The 14,609-nt window shown below is 43.2% G+C and overlaps 2 protein-coding genes across 3 annotated transcripts in view; one reads left to right on the top strand and one right to left on the bottom strand.

The window, feature by feature from the left end:
• The window catches only part of TSEN2 (tRNA splicing endonuclease subunit 2), a 58,389-nt gene that overhangs the window by 2,496 nt on the left and 41,284 nt on the right, over nt 1–14,609 (bottom strand). The window lies entirely within an intron of this gene.
• MKRN2OS (MKRN2 opposite strand) lies at nt 1,341–11,659 on the top strand. Its single transcript, XM_047781214.1, has 4 exons — nt 1,341–1,646; nt 9,305–9,354; nt 10,297–10,459; nt 11,250–11,659. Exons 1-4 carry the CDS (start codon nt 1,348–1,350, stop codon nt 11,488–11,490), a joined length of 753 nt encoding a protein of 250 aa, XP_047637170.1. The 5' UTR covers nt 1,341–1,347; the 3' UTR covers nt 11,491–11,659.

The following is a 14,609-nucleotide window of genomic DNA, read 5'->3' as shown; positions in this document are numbered from 1 at the left end:
TGAGCTGTGGTGTAGGTCGCAGGCACGGCTCAGATCCCAAGATGCTGTGGCTGTAGTGTAGGCCAGCAGCTGCAGCTCAGATTCAAGCCCTAGCCTGGGAACATCCATATGCCACAGGTGCAGGCCTATAAAAAAAAAAATTAATTTACTTTACCTCTTAGATTTTTCCCAGGAGTACAATACTTTGGGTAGAAAAATGTTATATTACATTATGGAGGAACAGGGGGCATTACCTTTTCTCCCATATATTTTTGTGCCGTTACTTAAAATTATTTTAAAGCTGAAGAATAATAAAGTGATATAGTGGCAGTGGCTCAGTGGGTTAAGGATCTGATGTTGTCAGTGCTGTGGATTGGGTTTGCTGCTGTGGTGTAGGTTTGATGCCTGGCCCAGGAACTTCCACATGCCACAGGTGCAGCAAAACAAACCAACAAACAAAACCCCAAGCCAACAAACCAAAAAAGTGCATATAGTAAAATGTACAGTTTGGTGAATTTCCTCAAACTGAATACTCATATAATCAGCATCTAGATGCTGAGTCAGCACAAGCAAAGACCCAGAACCCCTCATGCCCTCGTCAAGGCCATACACTACGCAGCGTAACCTCCATCCTTATTCCTAAGTGTGCAGTTAAATTTTTATGAGCAAGATAACTTTTTTTTTTGGTCTTTTTGTCTTTTTAGGGCTGCACCTGCAGCATATGGAGATTCCCAGGCTAAGGGTCGAATTGGAGCTTTAGCTGATGGCCCACGCCACAGCAACAGCGATGTGGGATCTGAGCTGTGTCTGCCACCTACACCACAGCTCATGGCAACACCAGATCCTTAACCCACTGAGCAGGACCAGGGATTGAACCCAAATCCTTGTGGATCCTCGTTGGGTTAGTTAACCACTGAGCCATGACGGGAACTCCGTGCAAGATAACTTTTACAACATAAAATATCAAAAGAAAAATTACCTCAATGTAAGGATCCCATTTATTTGTTCAAAATCCAAACAATATATTCTAGAAAAACAAAAGCATATGTAGTTCCCTAACTCCAAGAAACCCACAGACAAATGACTAAATAACAGCTCTGGTAGAAACAAATACAGCACTGGTAGCACAAGGAAACGCTGGGGAATGCTGAGGAAGTTTTCGAAGAAAAGTAGGGCTTTAGAGGATGAGTGGGAGCTGGCTATTGACGGGTGCAAAATGTTCAAAGGCTAGAAAGCATGTTGTGAGCACAAATGAAACTAGCTCTTTAAGACGCCTGCTTATGGGGAGGCCTGGTTACAGGTTAACCCTAGCTGGTTTGGCTTTGAAGCCGCCAGTCAGAATGACATCACTGTGATCAGGTTCCCTGGATGGAAGGCATTTGCTGGCTGTGTAACAAGGAAAAGGAAGTCCCAGAGAAGTCTCCCTTGCTTGCCCGGGAGGGGAGAACCATGCAGGGCACAGAGGCTGGGAAGCCTATAGTCAAATTCAACCACTGTCAGAAGTCCATCTACAGCTTCAGTGTGCCACCACGCTGTCCCCTCTGCAGGCATGACGTAGGCTCCAGGAGGCTGGAGGAAGCTCCTATCAGCATCTCCAATCCGTTTACCAACGGGCACCATGAAAAGTGTTCATTCCTCCTCAGACCCACTCAAGGGACCTTTCTTAGGTATGGTGTTTTAAGTGTTGCATTGGGTTGTATAAAACTTTTCCTCCTGTGTTGTAGTCACTAAAAGTTCCTTTTTCTTTTCTTCTTTTTGGGCCTGCATCCATAGCATGTGGAAGTTCCTGGATCAAACCCGAGCCACAGCAGTGATTCGAGCTGCTGCAGTGACAATGCCAGATCCTTAACCTGCTGTGCCACAAGGGAACTCCTTAAAGTTTCTTTTTCTAACATGTGCTATATTGTGTGAGACTTGGTGGATAATCTTTTCAGTGTTTTGATGTTAAATCCTAAAATCTAGGCCAGTTTGCTTTATCAGAATAAGAGGGGGTGCACTTTCCTGGAATGAGACGTGTAAGAATATGTGAAGGTCGAACCTCTTAGACAATTTTGAGAGGAATCGATCACCTGGAGAATTTTTTACTCATAGATTTTTGTGCTGAGGCTAACTGGGAAAATGACCCAGCAGATAAATCTCATCAAAATAATACTTTTACTTTGAGTTAGTTTCTTTTTTTATTTTTTATTACTCAATGAATTTTATTACATTTATAGTTGTACAACAACCATCACAACCCAATTTTATAGCATTTCCATCCCAAACCCCCAGCGCGTCCCCCTACCCCCCGTCTCATTTAGAAACCATAAGATTTTCAAAGTCTATGAGTCTGTATCTGTTCTGCAAAGAAGTTCACTGTGTCCTTTTTTTAGATTCCACATGTAAGAGATAGGATATGATGTTGGTGTCTCACTGCCTGATTGACTTCACTTAGCATGATAATTTCTAGGTCTATCCATGTTGCTGCAAATGCTGATATTTCGTTCCTTTTAATGGCTGAGTAATACTCCATTGTGTATATGTACCACTACTTCTACACTTGATCTTAGCCAAAAGGCCGAGAAGCGATGTACCACTACTTCTTTATCCACTTCTCTGTCAGTGGACACTTAGGTTGTTTCCATGCCTTGACTATTGTATATAGTGCTTCAATGAACACTGAAGTACATGTGTCTTTTTGAGTCATGGTTTTCTCTGGAGAGATGCCCAGGAGTGGGATTGCTGGATCAAATGGTAATTCCATTTTTAGTTTTCTGAGGAATCTCCATACTGTTTTCCACAGTGGTTTTGCCAATTTACAATCCCACCAACAGTGTAATAGGGTTCCCTTTTCTCCAGCATTTATTGTGTATAGACTTTTTGATGATGGCCATTCTGGCCAGTGTAAGGTGGTACCTCATAGTGGTTTTGATTTGCATTTCTCTAATAATGAATGATGTTGAACATCTTTTCATGTGTTTTTTGGCCATCTGTATGTCTTCTTTGGAGAACTGTGTGTTTAGATCTTCTGCCCATTTTTTGATGGGGTTGTTTGTTTTTTTGGTATGGAGCTGCAGAAGGTGTTTATAAATTTTGGGAGATGAATCCCTTGTCAGTTGCTTCATTTGCAAATATTTTATCCCATTCTTTGGGTTGTCTTTTTGTTTAGGGTTTCCTTCAGTGGGCATAAACTTTTACGTTTAATTAAGTCCCATTTCTTTGTTTTTATTGTCATTACTCTAGGAGGTGGATCTGAGAAGATATTGCTGTGGTTTATGTCAGAGAGTGTTTGGCCTATGTTTCCCTCTAAGAGTTTCATAGTATCTGGTTTTATATTTAGGTCTTTAATACATTTTGAATTTATTTCTGTGTATGGTGTTAGGAAGTGTTCTAATTTCATTCTTTTACATATGGCTGTCCAGTTTTCCCAGCACCACTTATTGAAGGGGCTTTTATTTCTCCATTATGTATATTCTTGCCTCCTTTGTCATAGATTAGTTGACTGTAGGTATGTGGGGTTAATTCTGGGCTTTCTATCCTGTTCCGTTGCTCTGTATTTCTGTCTTTGTGCCAGTATCATATGGTTTTGGTGATTGTAGCTTTGTAGTATAGTCCGAAGTCAGGGAGCCTCATTCCCCCAACTCCATTTTTCTTTTTCAGGATGTCTTTGGCTATTCTGGGTCTTTTGTGCCTCCAGACAAAGTAAATATTTTGTTTTAGTGCTGTGAAAAATGCCATTGGTAATTTGATAGGGATTGCACTGAATCTGTAAATTGCCTTGGGTAGTATAGTCATTGTGATAATACTGATTCTTCCAATCCAAGAGCATAGTATGTCTTTCCATCTGTTTGTGTCATCTCTAATTTCTTTCATCAGCATCTTATAGTTTTCAGAGTACAGACTTGGTCTCTTTAAGTAGGTTTATTCCTAAGTATTTTATTCTTTTTGATGCAAAGGTAAATGGGATTATTTCCCTAATTTCTCTTTCTGATCTTTCATTGTTAGTATATAGAAATATAGTTGATTTCTGTGTATTAATTTTTTATCCTGCAACATTGCCAAACTCATTGATGAGCTCTAATAGTTTTTTGGTAGCATCTTTAGGATTTTCTAGGTATAGTACTACATCATCTGCAAATAGTGATAGTTTTACTTCTTCCTTTCCAATTTGGATTCCTTTTATTTCTTCTTCTTCTCTGATTGCTAGGACTTCCAAAATTATGTTGAATACTAGTGAGAGCAGACATCCTTGTCTTGTTCCTGATCTCAGCGGAAATTCTTTCAGCTTTTCACCATTGAGAATGATGTTAGCTGTGGGTTTGTCATATATGGCCTTTATTATGTTGAGGTAGGTTCCCTGTATGCCCACTTTCTGAAGGGTTTTTACCAGAAAGGGATGTTGTATTTTGTCAAAGGCTTTTTCTGCATCTACTGAGAGGATAATATGGTTTTTATTCTTCAGTTTGTTAATGTGGTGTATCACACTGATTGATTTGTGGATACTGAAGAATCCTTCCATCCCCGGGATAGATACCACTTGGTCATGGTGGTATGATACTTTTCATTTATTGTTGGATTTGGTTTGCTAGTATTTTGTTGAGGATTTTTCATCTATGTTCATCAGTGAAATTGGCCTGTAAATTTTCTTTTTTTGTGGTATCTTTGTCTGGTTTTGGTATCAGGGTGATGGTGGCTTCATAGAATGAGTTTGGGACTATTCCTTCCTCTGTAACTTTTTGGAATAGTTTCAGAAGGATAGGTGTTATCTCTTTAAATGTTGGATAGAAATCCCCTGTGAAGCCATCTGGTCCTGGACTTTTGTTTGTTGGAAGTTTTTAAATCACAGTTTCAATTTTAGTACTTGTGATTGGTCCATTCGCCTTTTCCATTTCATCTTGGTTTAGTCTTGGAAGATTGTACCTTTCTAAGAATTTGTCCATTTCTTCTAGGTTGTCCATTTTATTGGCATTTAGTTGTATGTAGTCATCTCATGATCCTTTGTGTTTCTGTGATGTCTGTTGTTACTTCTCCTTTTTCATTCTAATTTTATTGATTTGAGTCCTCTCTCTTTTTTTCTTGATAAGTCTGGTTAAGGGTTTATCAATTTTGTTGATCTTTTCAAAGAACCAGGTTTTAGTTTCATTTACCTTTTCTATGGTTTTCCTCGTTTCTATTTCATTTATTTCTGTTCTGATCTTTATGATTTCTTTCCTTCTGCTACCTTTAGGTCTTGTCTGTTCTTCTTTCTTCAGCTGCTTTAGATCTAAAGTTAGGTTGTTGGAGTTCCCATAATGGTGCAGCAGAAATGAATCTGAATAGGAGCCGTGAAGTTGCAGGTTCAATCCCTGGCCTCACTCAGTGGGTTAAGGATCCGGCATTGCTGTGAGCTGTGGTGTAGGTCACAGATAAGGCTTGGATCTGGCGTTGCCCTGGCTATGGCATAGGCTGGCAGCTGTAGCTCTGATTAGACCTCTAGCCTGGGAACCTCCATATGCCACAGGTGCGGCCCTCAAAAAACAAAACAAAACAAAAAAATAGATAAATAAATAAAGTTAGGTTATTTGAGCTTTTTCTTGTTTCCTGAGGTAGGCTTATATTGCTATAAACTTCCCCTTAGAACTGCTTTTGCTGCATCCCACAGGTTTTGGAGTGTTGTTTCTTTGTTGTCATTTGCTTCTAGGTATTTTTTAATTTCCTCTTTGATTTCTTCAGTGATCCATTGGTTGTTTAGTAGCATGTTGTTTAGTCTCCTCGTGTTTGTGCTTTTTGCAGTTTTTTTCTTGTTGATTTCCATCCGTATAGTGTTGTGATCGAAAAAGATGCTTGATATGATTGCAATTTTCTTAAAGTTACTGAGGCTTTGTGGCACAAAATATGATCAATCTTAGAGAATCTTCTGTGTGCACTTGAGAAGAATGTGTATTCTGCCGCTTTTGGATGGAATGTCCTATAAATAGCTATTAAGTCCATCTGGTCTAATGTTTCATTTAGGGCCTGTGTTTCCTTGTTGATTTTCTGTCTGGATGATCTGTCCATTGCTATAATTGGGGTGTTAAAGTCCCTTGCTATTATTGTGTTATTGTCAATTTCTCCTTTTAAGGTTGTTAGTGGTTGCCTTATATATTGAGGTGATCCTATGTTGGGTGCATATATATTTAAAATTGTTATATCTTCTTCTTGGATTGATCCTTTGATCATTATGTAAAGTCCTTCCTTGTCTCTTAAAAGATTCTTCTTTTTTAATGTCTTTCTGCCTTTTTCTAGGGCCGCACCCGTGGCATATGGAGATTCCCAGGCTAGGGGTCTAATCGGAGCCGTAGCCACCAGCCTATGCCAGAGCCACAGCAATGTGGGATCCGAGCCGCATCTGCAACCTATACCACAGCTCATGGCAATGCTGGATCCTCAATCCACTGAGCAGGGCCAGGGATCGAACCCGCCTTGGTTCCTAGTTAGATTCGTTAACCACTGTGCCATGACGGGAACTCCCAGTTCTGGCACCTTTTTTTTTTTTTAAGGTCTGCATGTGCAGCATATGGAAGTGCCCAGGCTAGGGGTCAAATCGGAGCTGTAGTTGCTGGCCTACACCATAGCTCACAGCAACACCAGATCCTTAACCTACTGAGGGAGACCTGGGATCAAACCCGCAACCTCATGGTTCCTAGTTGGATTTGTTTCCGCTGAGCCACAATGGGAACTCCAAAATATTCTTTAAGGTCTATTTTGTCTGATATGAGAATTGCTACTCCAGCTTTCTTTTGATTCCTGCTCGCACGGAATATTTTCTTCCATCTTCTCACTTTCAATTTGTATATGTCCCTAGAAGTGAAGTAGGTCTCTTGAAAACAGCATATATATGGATCTTGTTTTTGTATCCATTCAGCCAGTCTATGTCTTTTGGTTGGGACATTTAGTCCATTAACATTTAAGGTAATTATTGATACGTATATTCTCATTACCATTTTATTAACTGTTTTGGACTAGTTTTTGTTGCTCTTTTTTCTTCCCTTCTTCTCTTCTGGTTTGATGACTATCTTTAGTGTTGTATTTGAGTTGATTTTTCTTATTTGTGTGTGTATCAATTGTAGGTTTTTGGTTTGCATTTACCCTGAAGTTCTGATATAGGAGTCTATATATATACAAGATTGTTTTAAGTTGTTGGTCTCTTAATTGCAAGTGCATCTCCAGTGTCCTGCATTTGTATTCTCCTCTTCTCATAATTTCTGACTTTGGTAGCATATTTATGCATGGATGATTTCCTACCTTTACTGTATATATGAGCCAGTGAGCCTTGTCATTTGTGGTATTTTTGTTTCTAGTTGTGACCGTTTCTTTTCTGCCTGGAGAAGTTCTGTAGCACTATTTTTTCTGCTTCACAGCACTTATCAATCTATTTAAAACCTGTTAAACTAAAACTAAAAGTCTTCTCTGAAAGCAAGCAAACTCTGTGAGGACAGGAGTCTCACTTTATTTCCTGTGGTGTCACTAGACCTTCACATAAACTAACAGGCCCACAGCGGACCTCTGTTGCATGACTGGGAAATAACTGAAGGTAAGGCAAGAAGACTGGAGTGGGAGGGAATGGCTATGGTTTAGGCAGGAAACAGAGGGAAGCCGTACCCACAGGGTGTGATCTTGCCTGGCACACATCAGGTTCAGCTCTGTAATCAGTCAGACCCAAGACTTAATGTTTTTTCTAGCTTCTGTTCAACCTCTGAACCTGCAGGGTCTCAAAAACTCACATTGACTGCAACAAGATGGCCTGAGACAGCCTTCTGAAGAAGGTGGGGTAGCTGTTTGTATCCTTGCCCATTTTATTTATTTTTCTTTTTCTTTCTAGGGCTGTGCCTGTGGCATATGGAAGTTCCAGGACCAGGGATCAGATTAGAGCTACAGCTGCCAACCTACACTGCAGCCACAGCAATGCCAGACCTAAGCCCCCTCTGTGAGCTACACCACAGCTCATGGCAATGCTGGATTCTTAACCCACTGAGGGATCAAACCTGCATCCTCATAGACACTATAATGGGTTCTTAAACTGCTGAGCCATAACAGGAACTCCTCCTTGGCCACTTTAAAGCCCGGGACTACTTGCTTTAATGAGGGTGAAAACATCCAGACCTGTGGTCTGACAGAGGGGCTTTGTCATTTACAAATTACCTCTAATTTACCTGACACCTCTATGTGGTGGCACTCAACAGGCATTTTATTCTTACGACTGGCTTGCTGGGAGGCTTATGATATTTCTGCTTTAGATAAGGAAGCAGATATGAGAGAAAATTTCAGGGTGAGTAAGTGAGGGCCTGGGATCATATATGGAGGTTAAATTACCTGGAGATATCCATCTGACATGCAGTCTCAGGTAAAGGATAATTTCTGGGAAGTTCCCATTGTGGCTCAGCAGAAATGAACCCAATTAGTATCCACTAGGATGCAGGTTCAATCCCTGGCCTTGCTCAGGGGGTTAAGGATCCAGTGTTGCCGTGAGCTGTGGTGTGGGCTGTTGAGGGGGTTTGGCTCTGGCATTGCTCCAATTTGACCCCAGGCCCAAGAACTTCCATGTGCCACACATGTGGCCCTAAAAAGCAAAGTAAGTAAATAATTTTAGAGAATAAGGGCACTCTAGGAAAAGTGGCTGTGGCCATGGGCTACAGGATGGAACTGGGCTGTGTCAGTGTTAGAGGCAGAAGGGCACTGATATGCATTCAGAATCCTCTCAGCCATGCTGGCCTGAAGGAGCAGGCTCACCTCACAGGTAAGGAGGAAAGAGTAAGAAGCTGATGCCGGGCAAGTCCCTCTGCCATGGGGCCTGGCATCAGGCTGACCTTATTCTAGCAGGGCTGGCCTACTGGGTGTCCTCATTTGGTGCTGGGAGGCTGGGAAAATCCAGAGTGGGTGTGTGACAGTGTTTTCTACTCTTGGCTCAAGCGGCTCTGAAACAGGGCTTCCACTAACCTGGCAGCTGGTGCCAAGATCTGGCACCATCCAAGACGGGAGGCCCATGGCTCTCCTTTATTTATTATTTATCTTTTTAGGGCTGCACCTGATGCATATGGAAGTTCCCAGCCTAGGGGTCGAAGAGGAGCCATTAGATGCCAGCTTACGCCACAGCCACAGCGATGTAGGATCTGAGCCGCGACTGTGAGCTACATCACAGCTTATGGCAATGCTGGATCCTTAACCCACTGAACGAGGCCAGGAATTGAACCTGCATCCTCACAGATACTATGTTGAGTTCTTAACCTGTTGAGCCACAATGGGAACTCCTCTCCTCCTACTTTGAATACCAACTCTACATGCCAAGTATGTGCAAATGAGAGGACAAAAATGCATGTGTTTCTTTCAGGGAGTATGACGGAAGGTCTGATCTGCATGTGGGAATAACCAACACAAAAGGTAAGTGCATTTTCACAGCTTAAAAAGTTCCCACAATACCTGGTTATCAGACAGTAGTATTTCTGGAGAAAAAATACTGGCAACACTAATAATACTTGTATTTGAAAGCTCTTTAATGTTTTCTCAGCCAAGAGCAACACAAAACTGTGTGGGGTTTTTTTGTTAGTTTTTAAAGAGAGGACAAAGAAACAGATGTCCAGGGAAGTTGAGTTGTCCAAGACCTCAACTTGTGTTAGAAGCAGAACCTTTGCTCCCCAACCCTATACTCAGCCCATGGCCTCTGGGTCCTCCCACTCCAGGGTCTCCAGAGGCCAGGCAGTGGTCCCAGGGATAAACTGGGGGGGTGTAGCCCCTGAGCCCGTGGGGGACCTGTGATGGTTTGCATTAAAAAGTAAGAAAAGCAGCACATTTAAACAAATGGTACAGGGTGCAGTCTGCAGGAAAAGGCCTGAGTAACGCCACCTGCAGAAAGGTGTAGACCTGGGCCAGTGAGAGAGACCAGCCAGGTGCAGCTGAGATCAGGCCTCACAGGCGATGTCTCATACAGCCCTTCCTCCTCCCCGTGAGGCAGGAGGACACTGGGAAGAAAAGCCTAGGACTTAGTTTTGAACTTGGTGACTTGGGCACAAGCGGGCACATCTGCATCAATCTTTGTCAGCAGGAACCTGCTGCTTATCTAAGGAAAGAGGAGGGACCCCTTTGTAAATGGAGAACTTCCACAAAAATACTTGGAGATGACTCTCCTGCCTCTGCTCCCTGGGGCTACCTCAGGTGCTGGGTGCTGGGGCAGGGGAGGCAGAGCTTCCTGGAGGAGAGGCTTGACTGCTTGCTGACAGAGACTGGCAAGTGCGGGCTGGGTGTCTGAAGTTACCAGGTGGCTGCTGTCAGGTTTACCAGGTGCCTTTCCCCTTATGCTTTGCCTGCCTTTGGCTCTGGTGGCAGGAGTCGTCTATAATTACACGGTGCACGGTGTCCAGCGAGACAAAGCTGGCTGGGAGCAGAGTGTAAGCATCCCGCTCCTGCAGCCTGGCATGTTTGGACTGATGGACCAGTGGGACAAGTACCTAGAAGACTTCTCCACTGCGGGGGCCTGGCTACCTCACAGGTAGGACAGGGCTGCAAGGACCACCACATCCTGGTCCTCTGCCCCAGCTGTGATCCCAGCTCACAGGGGACTCTAAGCTGCCCTGAGTTTCACATTGAGCCTGTCCTGAGATAGTAGTGTCTATAACAGAATTAAGCAGGGGTTGAGTTACTTGGGGTTTTCTGCAGAAGTGAGCCAGCACACACTCATACCATAGAATCATAGCACTGGATGAGCTGAAAGGACCAGAACTTAGTGCTCTAGTTATTTTACTTATTTGTCTAGCTATTTTTACATACTTGGCCTTTAAATAACATGTCCAACAAAATGCACAGTACTATAATTCCCTTAAAACAAAAAACTTTACATGATGTTCAAAATGTAAACCTATTTAAAGCTTCCCCCCTTTTAGTTTCAGCTTAAAATTAATCTCTTAATTCCCTGCTCTCTCATCACTGTAGATGTATACAGCATACCTGTGGACTTAAACTGTCTTGATGCTTCCCTTGAAATAAGTTTAGACACTGTGGTGTAACGTAAAACTCAGACATAGAACTCTACTTCCAGAATCTAGAATTTCAGTGAAATTAAGTTCTGCAAATGGGGGTTTGTAGGCAGCTTAAGTCACCACTCTGGACCATTTGGGAGAGTCCTAGCTGAACTTAGGTTGCAAGTGGAAATAGCCCAAGATGCCAAGCATCTCTCAGAACCGCACCTCTGGTGGCTCTGCTGTCAAGGGGGCCGGCGCACATGTGGGCCCAGTAAGAAGCTCAGGCTAAGCCTCGTCTCCTCAATGTCTCTGCCCTGTAAGGTATGAAGAAGACCACCACAACTGCTACAGCTACACCCTCATGTTCATTAACTGTGTCCTGACCACAGAGGGCAAGGAGAGACTGGACAAGAATGAGTTCACAGAGAAGTTCGTGGTCCCGAGGACAAGGAAGGCTTCCAAGTACATCACACTCTACAGGGCGATAGAAGAACAAGGCTTCTATGTCACTGATCCCCCTGATCCTGGGAGAAGCCCACCTCCTGGGAGCGGCTCATGCTGAGTGCAGAGATGGCGCCAGGACGTTCTAGGCTTATTGTCTTTAACAGCTACTAGGTCTCTAATGTGTGAAGTGTGGCTAATAAAAAAGTGTTGGAGCTTCCCTTTATGCACATTTCAACTTACTGCAGCAGAAGAATTTATGAAATAAAAATTGTCCTGGGTTTTCAAAAGTGTATGCATTACAACTAAATTCTTTTCATAGTGGTTCGGGGACTATGTTACAGCATAAAGTGGCAAGAACTTTCATTCAAAGAGCAATGAAAACACTTCCTATAAATTAATTAGCACTGAAAAAATTCATCTTTCAATGTTAATCCCGAAAGTGGGGATTCACAGGGAGGTGCATGAGATCCTTACAGTTTGTGAAGAAATGAGTGCCTTCACCTCCTCGCTTTTATATAAAAAGCACATGGGAAACTTTTGACAAACAGTAATAGCAGAAAAACAAAAAAGTGTCTCAGAATCTGAGCTGGGAACTGAATCAGCCTTTCTGCACCCACGCGCTCAGGCGGGAATGGCGATTCCTCAAAGAGCAGAATCACGGCCTGCTTCCTCCTCATCTCCTGGTCTCATGTGGAGCCAGGGCGTTGGGGCTACCATGGCTACACACCCCCTCTGCTCACGTCAAGTGCAGAATTCGGAAAAGACACAATGCCAGTCTGCCTTCTTTAACACCTTCAGGAGGAGGAAGGGGAGGTCTGAAGACTGTTAACAAGTACATGAGAAATTTTTTTTTTACACCCACATAATCATCAGATGTTAAACAGCTGATGAGCAAAACATTTCAGAATCCCTCTTTGGAAACTGCTCCCCGAACTCTGTTTTTGAGCAAATGTGATGTACTATATCCACCTAACGTTATTCCCCAGCGTGGTCACCAAGTGATGTCTAATTTCCAAAAACCAAAACCGTCTTTTCAAGGTACGACTAACCACTTAGAAATAAAGATATTCGGAAAACTTGCTACAGATCCTTCAAACTTGTTTCCAAAAAGGTGCTGTGGTCAATGCTGTGGCACTGACAGCTTCAGTAGGGAAAAAATGCAAAAAATTACAAAAAAACATTTTTAAGTGTTGGGACTCTTCTTTAAAAAACACAAAACTTGTCACTTAGAAAATGAGACCACTTTAAACATGGTGGTGTCTGCTATCCTACGGTGTCAAGGAATCAAAAGACCTCAGTGGGTCAAGATGAAAGGAGCCTGGAGTTTGGGGAACATCCCAATTTGCCCCATTCTCTTTACACTGTCGTAGGACTCTGCTTTTCTGCCCTGGTTCTTTGCTGGATTTTATTAGTAACATAAGAGCTGCCTTTAACAAGTATTCATAAAAGACTCCACACCAGAGTAAATGTTTCTTACTCTTCCCTTTTCATCCCCAAGACCATCCTGTGAGGTAGGTACTGACATCACATCCACTTTACAAATGAGAAGAGAAAATGACTTGCCCCAAAGCATACAGTGGCAAAACTAGGTAGGGTTCAAACCAGCTTTGGTGGCAAAGCCTGTGCGCCTAACCCCAGTACCCTGCAAGCAACCAGTTGTATGCAGGTTGTGTGGCAACTTGCCATCGTTAGAGAAGGTGAAGGAGAAGATAAGAATTCTGCTTTCATTAGTGTCCGCATGTGGACAAGGAGGTAAGCAACATGTCATAAAGCAATTCAAACAAGACTTGCTAACACTAGAAACACCAATTCCATGCTACTTTCTCTTAGTGCTGTGTGCCCTTGATTTTCTGACAAAGCTCTTATGATCCCCATTCCCTTATTTTTAGGACTGCTCTGAGCCTGGAGGTGACTTGGGCAGCAGTTGGCCTCAGAGTCTTCTTTCACTTCAGTGGGCTACAAATTCCCTAACTCAGGGCATCACAGTACCAGCCTACAAGTGTCACCCCAGTAAAGGAAGTTAAGCACTGGGATATGGGGAGCAAACAGAGAGCAACAGGGCTCAGTTCTGTAGATGTGTGAACGGTTAGGTCTCCTTCATGGCACCTGCTAAATGCTAACTTAAGAATGAGGAGGTTCAGCCTTGGCACAAGCGATGCACCCAGACGAAGCCTCCAAGACCCCGTCACCCCCGTTACCCCCAATGTCAGGCACACAGCACAGCCCTAGGCACATCTATCTCCAACAATGCCTGGCTGGGCTTCTGTCACAAAAAGGTCAAAGTTGGCCTCAGGGTTACTGATTAGAAAGACAAAAATAACCCACACCAGCTATTTTTCCATAGCTTCCAGAGCATGCAGGGATTGCTCATAAAACCAGAAAAAACCAACAAATGTTATTAAAAAACCCTACAACCCACAATGGCTGCATCCAACGCCCTTCATGCAGGAAGTGCTCACCATAGGCCCCCTCTCCTGTCTCCAGAGCTGTCTTCACCACTTGTCCTCAAACTAGTTTTCTGTCACCTCTGCCTCCTTCACTGTGTGACCTACTAGGGCACTAAACAGGCTTTTCACTTCCCAGAAAAAAGAATTATGGCAATGCTCACATTTTGGGTTCATCTCAAAGGGAAAAAGTGCACCTGTCCTGTGCCAGACCCTTCCACACACCATCTCACTGAGTACAAGAGAGGAACTCAGGTGGTCATAATTATCCCCATTTCACAGTTGAGGAAACGGAGGTCAGAGGGACTAGGCAATGTTCCCAAGGCCACCACTGTTCTCCTAGTGCAGATCTGGACTTTGGACCCATGTTTCCTGCATCTCTAATATAGCCTTTATTCCAAGGAGTCCCCACACTGTCAAGGTGTACGAGCTGGTGACACTGTAGCTGTAGTGCTGAGAGGATGATAGTACTTGGAGAAAGGATTCATGGCACAGTGTTTACCATAAGGGCACTCAATGCACTGATGAGGCTTGGCAAGCTGTGTCTTTCCAAACGATGAAGGGAACGGGAAAGAAAGAGCTCTTGGAGTTTTTTGCTGACTTTCAAGGTTTTGAGAAAGTGATTCAAAGCCAAGTCTTTTACTTTGTAAGAAGCCCAGAGTGAGCAAGGTGGACGGTAAAAATGCTGACTGAATGTTCACATCACTAACAAAGAGCAAAGGGCTACCAGGGGCTCTTTCAAAGTGAAGGGTGTCACAAGTAGAGCAGAAGGAGGAGCTATATCACATCTTAT

This window comes from Phacochoerus africanus, chromosome 1, assembly GCF_016906955.1.
Source record: "Phacochoerus africanus isolate WHEZ1 chromosome 1, ROS_Pafr_v1, whole genome shotgun sequence".
In the NCBI taxonomy this organism is placed as follows: Eukaryota; Metazoa; Chordata; class Mammalia; order Artiodactyla; family Suidae; genus Phacochoerus; species Phacochoerus africanus.
This window is presented reverse-complemented; position numbering and strand designations above follow the sequence as displayed.

Coding starts and splice junctions, on each gene's coding strand:
- MKRN2OS (XM_047781214.1), top strand. CDS start 1,348: ATGGAAGGCATTTGCTGGCTGTGTAACAAGGAAAAGGAAGTCCCAGAG. Junction 1,647..9,304: donor ACTCAAGGGACCTTTCTTAG/GTATGGTGTTTT, acceptor TGTTTCTTTCAG/GGAGTATGACGGAAGGTCTG. Junction 9,355..10,296: donor GGGAATAACCAACACAAAAG/GTAAGTGCATTT, acceptor CTCTGGTGGCAG/GAGTCGTCTATAATTACACG.